Here is a 20,368-nt window from a genome sequence, read left to right as displayed (position 1 = left end):
ACAATAGAACATCCCACATGCCATTTGCATTTAATGGTACGCACACTTGCCTAAGGGCTAATGTGTACACTAAGAAAATGGGACATTCCAAGACCATGGTATACCACTCGAAAGCATTGCATAACTTGAATGTACTGTAAATCAGAGACAAACATACCGCTCTTAGGACAGAAGCTACATGACCAGTGATACAGATGTATTTTAATTTCATGTTCACCAACTTCTTCTCTATAGCCTCACCCACACGCCTGTGACGGAAAAACACAATGAACTTGCTATCCATTCCTTGGCTCAAATCTTCGATGTACTTTAGAATAGGACCAATCTAGAGATAGCAGATAAGGGAAGCAGGATGATGAGTACCTGTAAATGCTCATAAAGGTCTAATTGCATAACTGTACAATTGTACGTACATACTGTACATGTATACAAGTGAATGGCTGACAGATAGTAATGGTGCCCACACGGGGACTATTTACCACACTATTACTCTTGTGGGACATATGGTGGTCTTATGGTTAAAGAAGCTCAGTCATGGTATTTTGAGTTATTTTGGCCGCATACAAAATTACCTTTAAATGGTAGGAAACCTGAAAATAACAGTTTAGTAAGATAGAAAGACACCAAAGACATAATGATAAACCATAAAAGAACAGGCATGGCTAAGGATGGAGAAGATTAACACGGATTCCAAACAATGAATTTGAAAAATTGAGGCTACACTTCTCAAGATGTGCAAATGTGACTGTGCTCCTTTAACATGCTGAATTCTGGATCAGGAAAATCCATACCTCCCCATAGAAGGGTTTCTTTCAAAGACCCCCACTTCTCTAGAAATTCCAATTAGCCTAAGTTAATGAATACTTTTCTTTAAATTTTTTGGTCTTACTGCACCCTCCTACACCCCAGGAAATTCCAATCCCTTCTGTGGGGGAACTATGGATATTTTCTGGAACTGCACAATCTGCGAGAGACTACCATCCCAACAAAGGGGTGAATAATATTCCTAACTGCTTCAATGCTACAAAAAATTGAAGGTAAGCACCAAGTGCTGCGTGAGCAAGTTAATGGCTTTGAGAGGTTATACTTTTCTACTTTACTGTACATGTAGCTAAGACTTAATTTTTCCAAGGAGCACAAGAAGCAAATGAGTTCCCTTTTTCAAAACCACCCTGAATCAATTATCCAGTAGTAAATGTAACCAAAGACAAGCCTATTCCATGCCTCAACTTAGCGCATTACTGTGTAGTTTACCTTCAGATCAGAGGTTTTTACACCAGCATCGCAGCATACTGCACTGTAAATATTAATTAAGCTGGTAAAATTTAATAAAACATTCTCCATGTATGTAGCAAATTCAAGCTTTTGACTCTCTTAACTTTAGTCTTTAACAGTTCGCTCAACTGTAGTTAATTTTAACCAGAAAATGCTTTTAGATTTCACCATGATTCATCCTGGGGGCGACCCTTCTATCCTTTCATTAATTAGGATGTTGGACATGTTTGTCTGATAATTCTGATGATTGCAGTTTGCGGTGAGTTTACAGAACAGGACATCTCACCTTTACAAGACCAGTATACTTATAAACTTCAGATGATAGTCTATTCATTTCACACAGAGGTGACTTGATGGTCAGATTATCAACATCTGAATCACCTCTAAGAATAGCAGAACATTTCTTAAACTCTTTCATAGTCTGTTGCAGCTTCTAGAGAAAAGAGAAAAATTCTTATTATTGGAAGTGATCAGGTTGTTCTTCAAAAATCATTTTCCTTAATGCACATAATAATTATACTCCATCCAATAAAATGAGTACTGTTGTTAAAAGGATAACTTTCTATAGCTTGTTAAAAGTACTTGGCTTGCTGAAAAACAGAACTTTTGCACTGGTAACCAACTAATGACAATCATTTTTACAGAGAGACTCTAAACAAGCAAGGGGGCACAATTGGCCCAAAGAAATTCAAGCCAGGAAAAAAGTCACATGCTACACTTCATTTTTTTATGGCTCTTTTGCCACCCTTACTTTTGTGTTTTCACCAGTAGACTCAGAGATATCAAAAATGACTTTCTGTCTTCTCTTTGGAGGCAGCTGAGTTAAAACCTACCCCAACGAATAAATAAATAAATTAGCAGCAATTTGCTCTCTCATAATATTGTATGAATAAAAACAAGACAAATCTGGCAGTAAATGGAACTAGGGACACTGGGTGCTCCCTGGGATGGCAATGAGAGTGGGTGGTAGCGACACACCCTGGACAGGTAATTGGGTGGTTAGCGGACACACCATGCGAGCAAAGTGGGGCAGTTAATGGATTCGAACCCCAAAGCACTAACACAAAGTGGGGCAGTTAGCAGACACAAACCCCAAAGCAGAAACTTGGGCAGTTGGCAGATGTACACAGAGATAATGAATGAGGGCAGAAAACCCTTAGGAGGTTAGTGGACACATCAAGTGAATGAATTGGGGCGATAGCACACTCATCCAGAGAAGAAAGTCCCTGACCTAGCTACTTTTAGGTAACTTAAAGTAAGGTAAGGGACCCACCCAGCCTGACACAGGCGATAGCTAAGTGGAAGGTGTGCACCCAGGCCAGCAGTCCAAGTTTATTAATAGGGAGGGTAGAGGAGGGAAAGGAAACACTGTACACTAGCAAAGGGAAAATATGTGATGTGCCTAGCGTGCTACTACATGTAATACAAAGACTGGTGTAGCATAATTAACATGTTTGTGAGTACTGTTTACAAGTTGAGACCAGATATGCAGCAGATGGTAAAACTGATAGCATTGGATAAGGATACAATAGTAATGGATAGGAATAATAATACTGACATGAGCCTTAATTGTTGATAAAGATACCAAGTCAACATAGCTAATAGTGTCCATTTTTTATGATATCAAGTTCCTTGGCATGTTTGTAATGCACTTGCACAATAATGAAAGAGCATCTCTGTGGCTAAGACATATAGATGGACAGTAATACAAAGCTCTTGTGATTAACCATACTTTACAAGTAAAGTTTACATTTATAAATGAAAATTTGCACTAAACTTCACAGACATGAAGGATCAGTGCAATTTGTAACTTTAAAAGAAAAATGAAACTAGAATCATTCTAGTTTAATTTTATCATAAACACATTCTTAAGCTTAGCTTTACTCTATTTTAAACCATGCTATTGTGAAAAAAGGTTTACAGAAATTCATTTCATTTGTCAGTTAATTTGGTAATTTATTAATACAGGTACAGTGTAGCACAGTCTTCATCAAAGTTGATGAAGTATATAGTAAACTCCAGAAGCTGAAATGACAGTTTTGACAACTTCATTCAAATTGAAAAAACTGTAAACAAAGTGGTCCACATTATAACTGTTGGCAATTTCTTTGCAGTTAATTTGCAAAGCACAAGTCATTTATTGAATCATTACTTTAAACAAATGCCTTTAGCAATACTAAACAGCCTTCCAGGTAGATGTACACTGACCTCTTTCTTGAGTCGCCGTATCATAACATGTGTCTTCAGAAGGTGGTAAAGTTCATCAAGGTTTGATGCACCACTGTAGAAGGTGAAGTTAAACACCAGTGTTACAGAGCTCTGTACATGTAGTATTTAAATTATTAAAATTCATTATTCCAAAATAATTTGCATTTAATATTAATTGATGTGCATGTAATCTTATCTTGTACAATTAAAAAGAGGTAGATAGACCATCTACTGTACATGTATATGTACATACACAGTACATGTATCTAATAACTGTGCAACAATTCTGCTTAAGCCCCGGCCAAACGATCACAACATTTCAACGTAACATATTGCAACATTGTTGGGTGCAACATGTTGCATGCGTTTGGTCACCCGGTTGTGATGTGTTGCGACCTGTTGGGTGTCGTTGGCTCAAATTTGAAACTGGTCAAATTTTTCATCCAACATTTGTGGAAGTTGCATGATGTTATAGTCGTTTGACCAGGTTCATGCAATTGTTGCACCTGAGCATTCACACTAGTTCGATCTTCAATACCCAACATGTTGCAACACATCACAAAATGCCCGCCAAATGTGCGCAACATGTTGTGCCCAACAATGTTGCGATATGTTGTGCTGAAATGTTGTGATCGTTTGGCCAGGGCTTGCAAATGCTGATCATTTGGCCAGGGCTTTACATGTCAACTTATTGTTTAACTTATTATTGTGTAGTTCCAGAAAATATCTATACCTCTCCCACAGAAAGGACTTTTTCTAAGACCACCCACCTCTCTGGAAGTTCCAGTTATTGTAAGCTTCCTACATTTCTTCAATTTGTATGGTCCTACATGTATGGAATCAAACCCCCTAGGTAAGTAGTATCTATGGATATTTTCTGGAACCACACATTTACATTAATAATTACTGTATATCATTAGGCAGGTAGATGAATTAATCTCCTTCACTCAAGAAGTTATCATACTTGACTTCACATTACATCAAAATACCTTGTGTCAAAACGATGCTCTCCTCTGTAACAAACTTCGTGGGCATCACAGTAACGTTTAACAAACTTATTGAAGGACCCAAACTTGCCTGGACAAACAATGTCAAGCTGGAAATATAGCTGGAAAAAAACCAAGATATTGCATCTAAGTAGAATTTATTGCATAGTGGCTTGTAGGAAATGTAATCCCACCCCTTTTATAGCTTTATGGGGAGGTGCAGTGGCCTCATGGTTAATGTGCTAGCTCACCTATGGATCAAGCGGTCCAGGTTCGAGCCCCTGGCTAAGGACATTGTGTAATGTTCTCTTGGGCAAGACACTTTACTCTCACAGTGCCTTTCTCCACTCAGGTGTATAAATAGGTAACAGCCAATTCAATGCTGGGGGTAACCCTGTGATGGGCAAGCATCCCATCCACAGGGGGGTAGAAATACTCCCAGTTGGTTCATGCTTCAGTGACAGAAACCAGATATCAGCACTGGCCTGATGGGCCACTTGGCCCATATGTAGACTTTACCTTTTACCTTTGATAGCTTTATGGCAGGGCAAAATCAACAAACCTCCCTTGGTCTTGCGAGTGATGGTGTTCCACTCAGTAAAATGGCGTGCTTGGCCTTCTTGCAAAGTTGATGGAGTCGCTGTGTGCGGGCTGCACGTCTTGTCTTTAAGTAATGTGATTCATCTATAATAATGACATGGAACTTGTGGGTTTCCAGAGCTTGCAGCAAGAGTTTAGACGTCCCTGCACTCAGCAAGCCGTATCCGACAATGTGAATCAGGGCTTTACCAAGGTTGCTGGAAAACAAAGGTCAAGAGAGACACTTTCAAGACTCAGGTTTGGTCAGGATGAAGTGCAGCAATGGAAAACAATAGAAACCTTATCATGTAAACCAAAACAATAACAGACGTGTGAAAAGCATAGTGGTCAACACTGGAATTTTAACCCTTATATCCATGAGCGTTTTTTCTTTTTTAATTGCCATATACTATTTTTATTTTTTATTTCCTATTTTATGTAAGCCAAGAGTTGGAGGTGCAAGAGCTGGAGTGAATCTAAGGGGGTGTTTCAGGGAGTTCGGTTGAACCCCCTATTTAAAGAAAATGAGACATTTTAACACACTGGCTTGGCCTCAGAATTCCAGAAATCCCATTTCTGAGGACCTCAGTTTTAAAAGTCTTCTGGGGGGTCAGAGGAGGGGGGGGGGGGGAAATGACCCTGGACTCCCCTACAGGAGACTGCCTTTGGCGGTTTGTATCTTAAACCCTCTTACTAAGACCCTTTATCTGCCCAAGAGAAACCATAATTATCTTTTGCTACAGATAGTAACACAGACCTGATGTCACTGCCAGATCTAATCAGGTTCAAGTTCTGGGGTTCAACTTCAGGTAGCCATTTCTCAATCTCGTCGATCCAAGAAAATTTCACAGAAGATGGCGCCACAATCAACAGTGGCCAGACATCTTTGTAATAATATGCTATGCTTATTGCCTGAAGGGTTTTGCCAAGGCCCATCTGTAAATGAGAGAAAGTAAACAAAGTTCTTTTACAGCTATGTACATGTATAAAATATTGGCTTGTAAGGTTGTCAAGCAGATACAACCAGCCTATCTTGATCAGATGTAACACCAAATTGGTCATGCGTAAGATGCAGACTGTGGACTGCAAACTGCAGATTGTGAAGTATATATGAAATAATTCATATTTGAACTGCGGTAGTAGATGAAAGTGAAGTATGATCATCGCAGTAAATTTTCCAATTCAAGCAACTGGAAAGAAGAAGCCTGAAAAAAATCAGGGCTTCAACAGGATTCGAACCCCTGACCTCCGCGATACCGGTGCGATGCTGTACCAACTGAGCTATGAAGCCACACATTGGGAGCGAGCCCTGATTTTTTTCAGGCTTCTTCTTTCCAGTTGCTTAAATTGGAAAATTTACTGCGATGATCATACCTCACTTTCATCTACTACCGCAGTTCAAATGTGAATTATTTCATATATACTTCACATCATTTCACTCACGGGAAGATATGAACTCAATTAATTGACCTCGCTCCCAATGTGTGGCTTCATAGCTCAGTTGGTAGAGCATCGCACCAGTATCACGGAGGTCACGGGTTCAAATCCCGTTGAAGCCCTGATTTTTTTCAGGCTTCTTCTTTCCAGTTGCTTAAATTGGAAAATTTACTGCGATGATCATACTTCACTTTTAAACTGCAGATTACGGGTAAAATACAGAATGCAGTCTATAGACTTTTTAATTGAATCGTGTTACCATTTCCATCATTGAGAGCTAATCATACATGTAAACGGGCTAGTCTGAGCATTATTAAATTATTTAAGCTAACCTGAGTAACATTCAGGCTAACCGGAGTGATATTCAATCTAACTGGAGTGATATTCAGGCTTACCAGAGTGCAGACTTTCACTGCAATTAGCCTGAATAAACCTGATTACAGTTAGCACTTGATAATGGAAATAACACCATGTATACTTAAAAAGTCTGTAGTCTACAGTCTGCATTTTACTCTCAGTCTGCATCTTTACCCTTGATCTGCAGTCTGCAATCTGTAGTCCGAGGTCTACGTTTTACACTGACCGAGCACCAAATTCTCCGAGCTAAAATGAGAAAAAATATAGCAGGCAGTAAGGAGAATAAACATGCCAATCTTTGAATTAAGCCTAATTTAGCCAGCGATTTCACTGACTGTTTGTTAGACAGGCGAAAATTAACACCGACTTAAATTAATAATCTTAGTTGCAATGACTTCAAATCTTCAGCTTACCTCGTCTCCGATTAAACATCTGCAACAAAGAAAACCGTGATTAGTAATTTTGTATTTGCATTAAAATGCTCTAGCAATGCAAATCAGTTGACCATTATGAATGAACCTTTAAAACTCGTCATGGCTGACTTACGACGCGCGAAAACATCAAGAATTTTGCAAAATTTATGACGTTCTGCAGAATTTAGCGCTTGAATTACCTTCCCTGCTTTTGTATTCCAAACTTGACACCCTCTTTTTGGAAATCGAGTAAAGCTTTCCTCAGCGGACGAGGCAAGAAGTTCAAACTTATCGAAGAGGCCGCCATCAGCTTCCCGCCATATTTCACATGGCGAGTTAGAACAGAATGCATCCTGGGAGAAGTCACGACATCCCGTTGCGTGATCTTACGCGCGTAACGTTAAGTTGGTTTCGAACCCTCTCTCAACACGGAAGTAGATTGCAGCAAGTTTTTGATAGAATACCGGGACTTAACGATCCAAGTGATTATTTGTGTGATAAATGAGGGTGAATTGTTCGAGGAGGAAATTACTTGTGGAGATAACGACTGGTTATTTTCTCTGAATCGCCGTATACAACAAACTGAAGGGATCTTGACAAACCAAGGTAAGTTTCGCTTTCTGATCTCATTGCATGTCAATAATCCATTATATTAACAAGACAGGTACCTTAGCTTTTGAGTCCTACAAGAAGGACAACCAAGTATAACGGTAAATTGGCTTCGATCATTTGAGCAAAAAGCGGACCGGCATAATTCAGAAAGGGACACAAACACGATACGAAAATGCTTATTCGATATTCTGAGTTCTGTACGTTGTCGACAAACTTTCAGTGCGTTTCCGAACAGACTTTTTGAGTCCTAGAATCATATGTTTTTTTTCGAACACGTACAGAGCAACTCGGCACAGGACTTGCCTTTGCTTTAGGGCAGAACGGCTTCGGTGGTCTGAGTGCTTCCAGATCAGAGCAATATCACAATGTTTTCTCTTCTTTTTAATTTTAGATTCTTTCCTAGATTTGGAGGCTAATCCGACAAAAGATTGAATTGTTCCCTCCAAAATAGCAAATAAACAGAAATCGTATTTCTGTTTGTAGAACTATGTTAATTAGTCTTGGCCAGTTACACGAAACAAGGTCAAAGTATTTTGTGCAGTCGCCAGCTTCCGTCCGCCAAACAATTAAGATGAAAGGGCGCTGGGGACGAGAATGGGTGCGTCTTCTGTCCCTGTCTTGAATTTTCATATCGACCTTACCAGAGACGACTGAATGCTTATAAGTCAGGTCCAACCAAAGGCTTCCAAACACCAATCTTGTGTTGGAACAGTTTCTCGGTTTGGTCTTCGGAAGCCTGGAAATCAGCTAAATTTTTTTAGTAGGGAACGTTGATCTCTCGAAAGGTATTTCTTAACCCCCGACCATTCATGTTTATAGTATTGTTAAAACTCCGCATGATAATTTATTACAATCAACAAAATACTACAGGTAACCGACATTTCTCGCAGCTTACAAACCTATCAATCAATCACTCTCTCACTCATCCCAATGGTCCCGGCTGGGACATAAGGCCATCACTACATTACTTCTCTACTTCTCGCGGTCCCTGGCGATCTTTTCAGCCTCCGCCCAGACCAAGCCAAGCTATTTCAGGTCTCCTGTCACAGTTCTCCGCCAGGTGGTCTTTGATCTTATCTGCGCTTCTTGCCTTGAGGCGTCAAACTTATCAATATGCTCTTTTAATGTTGTTCAATCCTCCATAGGAGAAAAATAGTTCATTCGCTCATAATTCTTAGCGCAAGGAAACCTTAACAACAAATAGAAACGCACTAAAAAGTTGGAAGATCTTCAAACCAAGCATGCTCAATGTCGCTCAAGGACACATATTGCAAAAGTAGGGTTCTCCTTGACCCTAATGAGTTGGGTTAGGTTCGCAAAGTACTGCGTAAACTGTACAGCCGCCATCTTTATTCCTACGGAGGATTGGCACTGGTTCCTATTGAAACTCTAACCTGACTGTTTTTTTTTTCCTTTTAGACATCGCTTAACTGGCAAGATAACATGGCTGCAAAGGCAGATGGCGAAGACTACTCCAACACTGGCTGCCCGAACCGGCTGGACTTGTTTTTGACGGAACTGGCTGAAACAAAAGCGAAGTTTCCAGACGACGAAAACGCTCGCACTATCCGTGAAGAACTACATCAGATCGTTCAAGACACTGTGCTGGACCTGTCTGGTAAGTACCGAGTGTTCCACAATTCTGTTATCCAGCAGGGCGGAAGCATGGTGGAAGGTACCAAGATTGGTCAACCTGATGAATTTGACTACGTTGTTGTTCTACCTGCGCTGCAAGAGCAACTTGTATCACCGAGGGGTGGTGAGGCTTTCTATGCAGAAGATTACGACATCAATATCCAGTCGACCAAGCTTCCTTTAAAAATAAAAGAACTATTGTTCTTGGATGACATTTTGTGTCCTGATTGGTGTGATAAAGAAGAAAACGAAATAAGGAGAAGAAACCAGCTTATTTTCAAGGATGGCAAAAGTAAGTGGAGAGATGAAATCGCTGCAATGGTGTCTGTGGCGATATCTAGATCACTAGAAGCAAACCTCGTGAAATTCCAAAACTGGAAATATGTGGCAAGACTCAAACAGCCTTCTGGAAGAACGTACCTTCAAGTTCTAAAATTCACCAATACCGATGGGTTAGAAATCTTTGTGTCGGTTGACATTTGCTTGGCCATCCAGATTCCTTACAAGTCGGCTGAGTCAGACCCTCTGCAACTTCTGTTTGAATTCTGGTCTATCAATTTTGTATCATGCTCAAGAAGATCTGAGTCGCCCTGGGAAATATCAACATTGAGCTCCCTTCCGCTTCAATCGGTCGAGAAACGTTGCTATCGAATCCTGAAGTATCTGGTTCAGACGTTTTTTGAATCCCACTTCGACATCTACACCATGGAATACAAGGGAGTGATAGAAACCTACACTCTGAAGACTGTGTTCTTGAAAGTTCTGTTAAAAAACGAGAACACATGGCAGCCGCACGATCTTGGGGAGAAACTTCTGCAAATCCTTGGTCTGATTCAACAGGATTTGATCAAGGTGCAAACTGGAAAATCAAGCTCAGACCCAATGAGGCTCCATCCTTTAAAGGTTTCTATGGATTACTGTCTTCACCCGGTTTCAGCCGAGCCCGCCTTATTCCCGAGGTCAAAACTATCCCAGTCAGACTCGGGGAAAACGGCAAGTGAGCCAATATTTGAACGGCCTGAATCTATCGAAGACCAAGTATCGACCCTAATTGAACTTCTTCTCATGGTCAGGGACACTGAAGAGGGTAGACAACATGTTTTGTCACAAATTGAGGCAATCGGAAACTTAAAAATTCTCCTGAAGGATGGCACTTTCCAGATTCCTGTAATGGAGACGATGAAAGACCGGGAGAAAAATAACAAACGTGGCGTGTACAATAACTTTCTGCTGATTTGGCATGTTCTTGACAGAGACGAATTCAAAGCCTTCATGCGGTTGAGTAAGTTCGGAATCGTCGTTCAACCTGATGGCAAAGAAGATGACTGCATTGTGTTTCCCAAGACGTTCCCAGTGTCAAAGTTTCTTAGTTGTCGCTTGTTCGATAAAGGCGCAGATGAAGACGATGGAACAGAAATGATGGAGATGGATGTGTTTGATCATGGTGATGCCAAGCAAGTGGTTTGTTGGAATGTTAACGAATCCGTGAATTTAAGTGCAATTATAAAGGGGAAGCTGTGTTCGTTTTGTGCTTTAAAGAGACACTGAAATTCATGGCCCAATAAACTACTTGCTTTTGTTTTTACTCGAATCTCAATGTTCACCTCAGCTCAGTTGTCTTTGGAAACACCAAGTTTCGATAAGCCATCAAAGTAGAAACAAAAATAAATGATGTGAATCATGATATACTTTGAAAAAAAAAATCAATCTTTATACATTGTGTCTAGTTACAAATTTCTGAAATTGTTTAGTGCCATTTTCAAACGAAATAAGCTTAAAGAAACTGGTCAGCGACGGCAGTTGCAATTTCATAATTTGAACTGGCGGCTATTTTTTCCTCGCGGTTTATTTTCGGTCTCGCTCGACGGACTAAGCGAAAGAGGGACTACTCTTAGTCTGGGGTAAGACCGCCTCTGGGCCAAAACCCTGCGGGGGCAATTAACCATCTCGAAGTTTATGGCCGTTTATGCTCCTTGTTTTAAGCCCGGTACTCACTTACGACGCAAGCAGAAGCATAAACATAAGAAGTTTATGCCCGAGGGGGGACATCTGCGGCATAAGCATAAGCTTTCTACCTATGTTTCTGCTTACCCTCCTTAGCCTGGTACTTTCCACACAAAGGATTTTTCGCATGAATACATGTAGAAGTATTGTTATTCAAATATCAGCGCCAATTATGCAAAGGGTCTATGCTTATGCCTTGGCCCTTGCTTATGCCAATGCTCGCGTCGCAAGTGAGGACCGGGCCTTACCGGATATATTCCCGGCATATATATTATAGAACAACTCAAAACGACACTGGGATGATAAAATCATTTGTAAAACAAATGTTGTAAAGCTGCAGAAGGAGCGTAGGTAACGGTGAGTCGTTCTTTTCTGTCTTTAAGGTGTCTCGATACAATCTTTTTCTCGACCGTACCAAGTATTCTCAATCAACTTTTTAGCAGTCTTCCCGTAATCGAATCGATATGAAAATTACAGCAGTTATTGGAAATGGACGGAAGCTTGGTATTTCGTATTTTGCAAGGCAATCGATATTTCCATGGAAACGATAAATCAAAAAATTGAAAATCGATAAAACACGGTTTTTGCACGAACCCGTTGTGATATGAAAAAGCTAACGTCAGTGCTCTAAACTGTGGTGTATGGCAACTAGAATCTACAAGAATAAAAAATTTCCGTGTGTTTGATCTAGAGTAAATCGCAAAAACATTTCAAATAATACTTTTTGCATGTTTTGGCATCAAACAACAGCCAAAATGAACCCTATTTGAACAATAGTTTGACGGCATTGCTTTAAATAATACCAAAATGAGTTTGAAGTTATAATTATTTTGAAACCGTGAAAGTTTTGATGATTTTCTTTTTCGCGATCTCAAGAACGAGAGTTTTTTTAAGGTCTCTTCTATTATAATTTTCGGGTTATTATTTTTTTTTAATTTTCAATGCTTCATCAAAAATCTTGAAAACGGCTAGAGAGATGTTTTTGAAACGTTGACGACTTGATAAAGGAGATAATTTTATCCCAAAGTCTCATTAACATTGATTAAAACTATTAAGAAAGGGGTGTATGAACCAACGAGAAACCTGCGTTACAAATTCACTGTTGAAAAAATATGCTAACTCGTGTAATCATTGTGTATTGCATTCCTCTGTGATGCAAAACGGAAAAAAAGCGCCGCAATGTATTTGCCACCGTTGGATTTATTTGAATGAGAGCATAATTTTTTAATGGTGAATTTGTAACGCAACTTTTTCGTTGCTTCAGGCGGCTCCTTCAGTAATAAATTTGAGAGTATTCCATTATATCAATATTAGTAAAACTTGGAATAAAACTGTTTGTATTATCATGCACGCTTTACTAACGGCTCATATAAATCTCTCGAGCAGTAATTTAGATTTCTGAAAATTCCTAAAACTAAAAAACAGTAACCAAAAAGTTATAACAGAAGCGACCTTAAGAAAAAGTCTCGTTCGTGAGATCGCGAAAAAGAAAACCAACAAAGTTTTCTTGGCTTTTAAACGTTATCCTGTCAAAACATAACTTCAAGACGCATTTTGAAACAATGCCATCAAAAATAGTGTTCAAGTGTTGGTTCATTTACTGTTATGATGCAAAACGTATAATTTGAAATGTTTTTCGATTTACTCGAGATCAAACAGACAGAATTTTTTTTTCAATTCTTGTATATTCTACTTGCAATACACCATAGTTTAATCCACTGGAATTAGCTTTCTCATATCACATCGGGTTCGCGCAATGTTGTAGCGATTTTCAATTTTTTTTTGGTTTATCGTTTCCATGGAAATATCGATTGCCTTGAGATATACATTATACCGAACTTCAATCCATTTGCAATTACTGATGTAATTTTCATATCGATCCGATCATGGGAAGACTGTTTAAAAGCTGACTGAAAATGCTTGGTATGGTCCAGAAAAAACTGCATCGAGACACCTTAAACCGTTAACTTTCAAAGAATAACCTGGTAATTTGCATAAAATTGAACTCTCTTACATGCCGTAGCAGTTTATATTACTGACAGGGAACAATTTAATTTCAGGGGCTGTAACCGCTTTCTGGTGGAAAAACAATAATCAAGGTTTCCTAAAATGTAGCTATTTTGAGCAAATGATATATACCAGAGGCCATTTGTAAAAGTCAAAGTTGGCCTTTATTAATTCCTCGCCAAGAGACACAAATGGCGGCTGTACAATTACGCTTAGTTAAAAAGCTACAAACAAAACTTCAAGAAACTGTTCACAAAAATTTCAAGTATAAGAATGAAATTTGTGCCAAGCTTCCTTTTCATAGGATCCTTTTTACGTCCCGGCTGTCTTCGTAAAGAAGCATGACATTTTGAGCATTTAAGCCGCGAAAACCACCATTATAAATTATGCAAATTTCAAACTTCGCCCGTCAAATAAATCGTTGGAACTTTAAACTATTTTTCCTTGAATAAGTTGACCCAAACAAGTACGTTTTGGCGAAATAAAAAAAGATCGATTTTTCGGGATTGTTTCTCGATTCTCGACATTCTGAGAAAATCATTAATATATTCTTAAATCTGAAAATTGTTATTGTCCCTTAATTTTCTGGTAAAAAAGCCAGTTCATTCGCTGGAATGACAGTGTTGAGCAGATCACCTCATTATTTTGAGCATGGACAGAATCGAAAATAGGCGCACACGCTAATTAAACCAGATTCCGTGTGTATTGAATGTTGAAAATCTTGACGCGCTTAAGTGAGGCTGGATTTCGAGTCTTCGGCATGTCTTCGGCTGTTCTTTTGATATCAAAAACGCACATGAAATGGCTTTTCCTTTCATTAGAAGAACGCAACGTTTTAAGACTTAGAAGATACGCTATGAAGATTAGCTAGAAGCATTTAGAGTATGCAGAAACTAGAGAACGGAAGAAGGTCGAACTAGCGCACAAGTGGTTTTTGAGCGCTTTGCCGCAGTGTTAAATACATTTAAAATGCGATTTAAGTTTCCGTATTCAGCACAGGTGAAAGTTTAGCAAAAGGACACAAAGGCCTCTTTCGACAAGATCCGGTTCACACGAAACAGAATTTAAATAAGTTCGTTTGCGGTGTTAGACGCAGTTTTTTCCTTCGTTGTGGCGAGGATAAAGTTCTGCGCAAAATCGTCGTTCAGTGGAGGTTTTCGTCTTCCTGGTAGTCCAGGAAATTATAAAACCCTCCGCGAAGAATTTTTATTGGCATATAGTTGGAAGTTACGTGAGCGAGAATCCTAAAGTGGAATATTTGGAGGTAATTGAAATTATTATGTTTTTTTTTTTTGAAGGATAAAGCCAGTTTTCAATCCAAACTTGGCCTCTATATAATTATGTATTTTGAGGAAGAGTATTTTGAAGTTTAAAGTTTCTTTTTTTCCATAATGGGTCGTGTTTCTATACCATTTTATAAAATTTTACTGAAAAGTAAGCAAAATTTATCGCAGCATTGATGCGGCGGATTAACCTGTAATTTCTGGCGTCGAAATAAGCCATATTTGTACGAAAGCATCGATCGTTAAACAGTAAAAAGAATATCGCAAGTGTTTGAAGAAGGAATTTCATTACTATTACTGCCTAATACTTTTGCAAGTCTTCGCAATTAGAAAAGAACGGCTTTCTTCTTTTTCATTCTATAGCATTCTGTTTCCAAAACACTGTGAAGAACTACAAAGTGTCTTGGCAACCAACGTTTTGACAAACAAGACCCCGATTGCCTATTTACCAGTTTGTGGTTCCGTGGGAACAAAAACAAGCGAGTGAATTTGGAGGGAAGAACAGCTTCGACGAAACTCCAGCATCCAATCGAAATCGAGTGAAAAATCAAGAAAACAAAATATAGCGGCGATGTCGGCCGCAAACCTCTCGAACATAAACGAAGGTCACTGTTCCTGGCCGTTGCACCCCGGTAAGACATCATGCTTCGCACCGAACAGCTTGCATCTTCCACTGTTGGTTGTGGTTGTGATCCTAAACTGCACTCTTTCCATGGTCTCCGTGACGGGAAACGCTCTGTGGATAGCAGCCTATACCAAAACGCCAACCCTTCAGACGCCGTTGAACATGTGCCTTCTGAGTTTAGCGTCTGTTGGCCTCTTCAACGGCGCAGTGATGCAACCTTTGATAATATCAGACGCCATCTATTTCCTAGCTTGTCCTTTGAAGACTTGCTCTTTGGAGCACATCGTCACTGGAATAATAACTTTGGTGGCTGACAGCACCCTCCAAAACATTGCCGTCATCTGTATTGACCGTTACATAGCAATTCTCCACAGCGCTAAGTACTGCCAGTTAGTTTCCAAAAAGAGAATCGTAATCGCTTTTTGCACCTACGCACTCTTTCGTCTGTTTTTAAGTATCTGCGTTTTCACTGGAATCCTCGATTATACTGCTCTGGTTATCTCATCAATAGTTCTTAGCATTGTGATTGTCTGTTTTACTTGTATACGGATTTTTCTTCAGATTCGTCGCCTCGGAAGCGTTTCAGTCGGACCAGTGAACCCGGAGGAAGAAAGAAGGAAAGCTCAGGAGCGAAAAATCACCAAAACTATCGGTGTTATCATTGCAATTTCGGCTCTGTGTTACGGCCCTGCTCTAGGATATTTCTTCGCCAGTAAATTAACTGTCAGAAGCGAAGGCCTACATGTCATACTCTGGCGTTTTATTGAAACTGTGATGATGCTGAACTCTGTACTTTATTTCACAATCTATTTTGCTCGACACAGAGAGAAGCGAGCTGCAGTGCGCAAAGCTGTAAACGATGCTTATAACGCAATTAAAAATTGTAGGTGTCTTTAAGAAATTAGAAGATCAAACTGCAAAACAAACATGTAATTAGCAATAAAGTTAACTGTTTACTAACACCACGAGTTTATCACTTGCACGTATTTTACAACTGGTCGGGTTTTTAAGCTCCTGAGGGAAGATATGTATTTTATTTCCCTGCGTGCAAAATCATGAGAACCAAGTTTCCTGGTAAATATGGTTTGGCGCTGCGATAAGTATCTGTCTGAAAATTCGTTAAGTACTCAACTTAAAATGTTCTTAAAGTAAACAAAAGGATTGATTCAAAGTTTGCACATCATCGCTGAAACATAATTTCAGTTTATTTAGGCATTAGACTGATTTTAAATATATGAGTAAATTATCTGCACGTAAATTTGCGGATTCGTCGGTTAACTATTAAATTCTCCGGTTCGCGATCGATGAAACACAACAGCAGTGGTCTTTTTCGAGGAGATTTTCCACGTTCGCTGACTTGTTAGCAGCAGAACTTCCCCAAATGCCCAAATTAAACAATAGTTCGAAAATAGCCACATGATTTTGAAAGATATCATTGTGTGATTGCGACAGACTGCTTAAAAGGAAACATTTCCTCTTCAAATGGGGTTCGAAAGTATGTTTGTCTTTGCGAACGCCAACGCAATGTATTGGCGTCTGAGACAAATTTATTCACTACTGGAGAGATTTATCGAGTCCGATGTCTAAAGATTTACAACAAAATTAATCAAGCAGATAATCGAAAGTAATACAACATATGTATTATTAAATGCATATAATACATCGATGAAGGAAAGAAAAAGAGAATTCATTTCCGCTTCTCATTTTCTTTATGTCTTTATACTGAATTGAAAAACCTTTGAAAAAACCTCGACTCGTCGCCTAGACGTGCTTCCCAAAAGAGACAAACAAAACAAAACAAGAGTAAAAAAAAATGTGAAATTGCTCAACCTGGTTACAAAGATATCAGGAATGAAGAGTGGAGAAAATGTATTTTAACAGCGGTAAATAAATTTGTTATTTACTGAAAAGTCAGTGTAGCGGGCCTTGGTCAGTACGACTGCTTCGCTTGCCGTATACAATAATTGTAATTAGACGCTTTGGAAAATATCGCGCTACCGTGTTTCTATTAATTAGAGTAAATTGTATACCTATGTTGGAAGGTGTAAACACGTACAATTTTATTAATATATGTTAATAGCCAAAAAGAGTTGTAAAAAGCAAATAAAAGCTTAGAATTTGAATAGCACGGATTAATTAAATAGCAAATAAATTCTCTACATGGTGGGCATTAGCACAAATATGATAATTTTCTTTCCCCAATTTTGCATTTTTATGAATTGAAAAAGTTGAATTTGGTTGGTAGAAGAAAACTAAGAGAAAACCACAATTTTTATAATTATTTTCAAAAGGGTATGCGCATGTGATTTCTCCTTACAAGATCAGAACATCCTCAAATTGATCGGTAAAGAGAACAAAGAACATAATCAACTTACTGACGGATATTATCTTTATGTACGTAACCACTAACTCCTCAAAACTAAATTAGTGGAAATGTATGATATTCAGTAAGGAGAATTCACATTTAGAGTATGGACCGAATTAATACCATCTGCTAGAAATTTTGCAACAGCTGTTGGGTTAAAAAGCGATTTAAAACAAAGATATAGACTGCCACTAGGCTCTGTCTTTTCCTGGCGTGGGATGAAATGCCCGAATGCAAAGCTTCTTTCCGTAATTTGCATCATTTTAACTTATCCAGTGGATCGTAGAGGATTTCAGAAACAAAAACCAACTGCTCGTAGTCAGCAAATTGATAACGGTCAATTTTATTCTCAAGGTTTTTATTTTAAATTCTCATCAATCATTTTTGCAGATCGTTGTGAAGTAAACCTAACCAAGGAAAGATATTGATTCAGGAATTTACTTTTTACATATAATAATTTGCTCCCTTTTTAATAAAACAGCAAAATTAAAGGATTATCCGAAAATTTATTTTCAAACTCAAAATTAATTTACTTGTATTTTTGCACCTGTTGTGAGCAAAACCATCGCGCATGCCCAGAAATCGAGCGTAGAGAAACATGTTTTGATAAGTTATATAAGCTGAGGTAAGGGCGTGCGAAACAGTACCTCTGAAATTTACGTGAAAGTATAAAGGCAAGTGGTTGTGTAGCTATCAGCAATCCGCGCAAGGGAAGCTAGAAACAGTTTTTCAGTTGAAGTCAGGCTCAGTCAGAAGCTAATTGAGCTGCTCGGATGCTTAGATGTTGCTTACATGAAGCATTTTCGTTTTACGCGCACTTCCACTGGCAGACTCAGTGTTTTAACTACGGGTTGAGTTCTTTTTATGGTAACTACAGAAAAGACAACGTCAGAAAGAATATGATAGCGACTAATTCGCCGTCATTTTAGGCCCTGTCCACATTACCCCGGAGGCATTTGAAAACAGAGGTTTCACTCTGAAAACGCCCACTTGCTTTAAGCCCACACCACGCCAGGGAAATTTAAAATTGCAACAATCACCGGTCATTTTGGATTTGTGTTCGAGGACATCCCGAGCAGGGAAATCACGTGATTGTCGTGACGCCATCGTTTCCGAAAAGAGCCGTTTTGAAAATGTCTTCCGTCCTCACGAAAACGAAAAGCCGGCGTTTTTAGATTCCGCCAGTTTGCTCCGCTTTCTTGAAGGAATATTGCGGACGGAAGGCGTAAAGCTGGGTTTTGGTGTAGTGTGGACGAAGCCTAAAGTTTTGCCAAAGTACTGAAAGAATCTTTTTGATTTCTATTTAAACTTGGCCAATAGATGTGTCTCATCCTACCTGCTTGTACTTTAAGGGTTTATTTTTGAATAATCAAGCCCGTAAAGCTATAATGAAGCTTAGGGTGTTTTTAGCAGGTCATACTGTTGCTATGGTAACGTATTGTGTCACGAAAATTATAACAACGGGTTCACGTTTGATTGGGCAGGTTTTTGATATCATGATTGTAGTATCAACTGATAAATGGTAGTTAAAATGACCCGTCAAACGTCTTGGAGAGTGCTGGAAACTGTCTTGAGCCACCTTAAAGTCCGTTAAAGGACGTTGCTTTTGCTTTCCTTGAAAAAAGCGCAGAGCTCGAGTTTGATGTTAACAGCCATTAAAGCACTAGTAGTTAAATCCATTAGTCTAAAATCATTGCCTATTCTGGTTTAAAAACTTGGTACTTAAAACGTTTGTTTTGTTGTTTTTTTTAAGTCTTAAAAGACTTTTTTTTGGAAAAAACCTAGGTGTATGAAGATGTTTTAAAAACAATGCGTTTTAAACTTTCTTTCAGCTAAGGAGCATTAAAACTAAAAATAAAGGAGTGTAAAATAAGTTTCCAGTAAAACCGAAGGCAGCAGTGAACAAAACCAGCTGGGTTTTTAAAATAGCCTCATTGCGCTGGATTCGAGAAGCCTTTTAATTAAGGCTTCTCAAACATGGATATACAATGGTTCAATTTAGATGCGATATCAACTACTTATTAATCGAGAGTGAGGTCTTTACGGGATTTCAAATCAAGATCGTTCTGTGTTATATGGCAAAGTCGAGGTTTGAGATTTTCCCGTAAAGACCGAATGTTTCAGGTTAATAAGTTGTTTATCATATAGCTTTTTGCTCTCTCTTTGCAGGCTCGTGGGCATTACGGGAGAATAATGACCCACAGTTAGCCAATCAAAGAACGCGTTAGATCGGCTACAAACACAATCCATCTAATAAAGATGCATAATTCGATATTGCCGTATGAATATATAACACGAGGCAATTTAGAAGAGGCACATAAACATTTGTAAGTGGACTTAAAATTTAGCATTATCAGGTCTGATCTATAACCATGTGCCTATAAAAGATTTTGTTGACTCATATCAATGAGAATTACAAAAGGCCATTTATTATCTTTAAAATTATTTGCCAATAGTTAGAAAGCACCATTGAACTATGCCGATTTTAATATAGTGGTATAAGTTTGTACGCTAGAGGTGTTTTTACATATAGTGATAATGACAGAAATAAGAGCTTCTAATTAGAACAGTCATCGTTCGTG

The 20,368-nt window shown here is 38.8% G+C and overlaps 3 protein-coding genes across 11 annotated transcripts in view; 2 read left to right on the top strand and 1 right to left on the bottom strand.

Annotated features, from left to right (window-relative positions):
• Positions 1–7,615, bottom strand: part of LOC145495129 (uncharacterized) — a 66,043-nt gene extending 58,428 nt beyond the window's left edge. For 3 of the 9 annotated variants that reach the window (XM_081474708.1, XM_081474707.1, XM_081474703.1), the window contains exons 1-7: positions 5,806–6,563; positions 5,032–5,266; positions 4,473–4,591; positions 3,484–3,556; positions 2,027–2,104; positions 1,562–1,708; positions 158–325 (exon numbers count right to left, since the gene is read on the bottom strand). In XM_081474708.1, the coding sequence (XP_081330834.1) occupies positions 158–325; positions 1,562–1,708; positions 2,027–2,104; positions 3,484–3,556; positions 4,473–4,591; positions 5,032–5,266; positions 5,806–6,212 (1,227 nt within the window). In that variant the 5' untranslated portion in view covers positions 6,213–6,563. Of the gene's footprint in view, positions 1–157; positions 326–1,561; positions 1,709–2,026; positions 2,105–3,483; positions 3,557–4,472; positions 4,592–5,031; positions 5,267–5,805; positions 6,565–6,676; positions 7,275–7,455 lie in introns of those variants that run through there. The other 6 variants (XM_081474709.1, XM_081474701.1, XM_081474702.1 and 3 more) reach the window with 5 other exon arrangements.
• A 154-nt stretch (positions 7,616–7,769) lies between these two features.
• Positions 7,770–13,574, top strand: LOC145495130 (uncharacterized). The gene is made up of 2 exons (XM_081474710.1): positions 7,770–7,861; positions 9,287–13,574. The coding sequence occupies exon 2, from the start codon at positions 9,311–9,313 to the stop codon at positions 11,048–11,050; it is 1,740 nt and encodes a 579-aa protein (XP_081330836.1). The 5' UTR covers positions 7,770–7,861; positions 9,287–9,310; the 3' UTR covers positions 11,051–13,574.
• A 24-nt stretch (positions 13,575–13,598) lies between these two features.
• Positions 13,599–16,987, top strand: LOC145495128 (beta-4C adrenergic receptor-like). Its single transcript, XM_081474699.1, has one exon. It carries the CDS (start codon positions 15,368–15,370, stop codon positions 16,316–16,318), a length of 951 nt encoding a protein of 316 aa, XP_081330825.1. The 5' UTR covers positions 13,599–15,367; the 3' UTR covers positions 16,319–16,987.
• Positions 16,988–20,368: the final 3,381 nt, after the last annotated feature.

The sequence above is a fragment of the Orbicella franksi genome, chromosome 8 (genome assembly GCF_964199315.1).
Source record: "Orbicella franksi chromosome 8, jaOrbFran1.1, whole genome shotgun sequence".
NCBI lineage: Eukaryota > Metazoa > Cnidaria > Anthozoa > Scleractinia > Merulinidae > Orbicella > Orbicella franksi.
The sequence above is the reverse complement of the archived record's forward strand: the minus strand, read 5'-3'. Positions and strand labels throughout refer to the sequence as shown.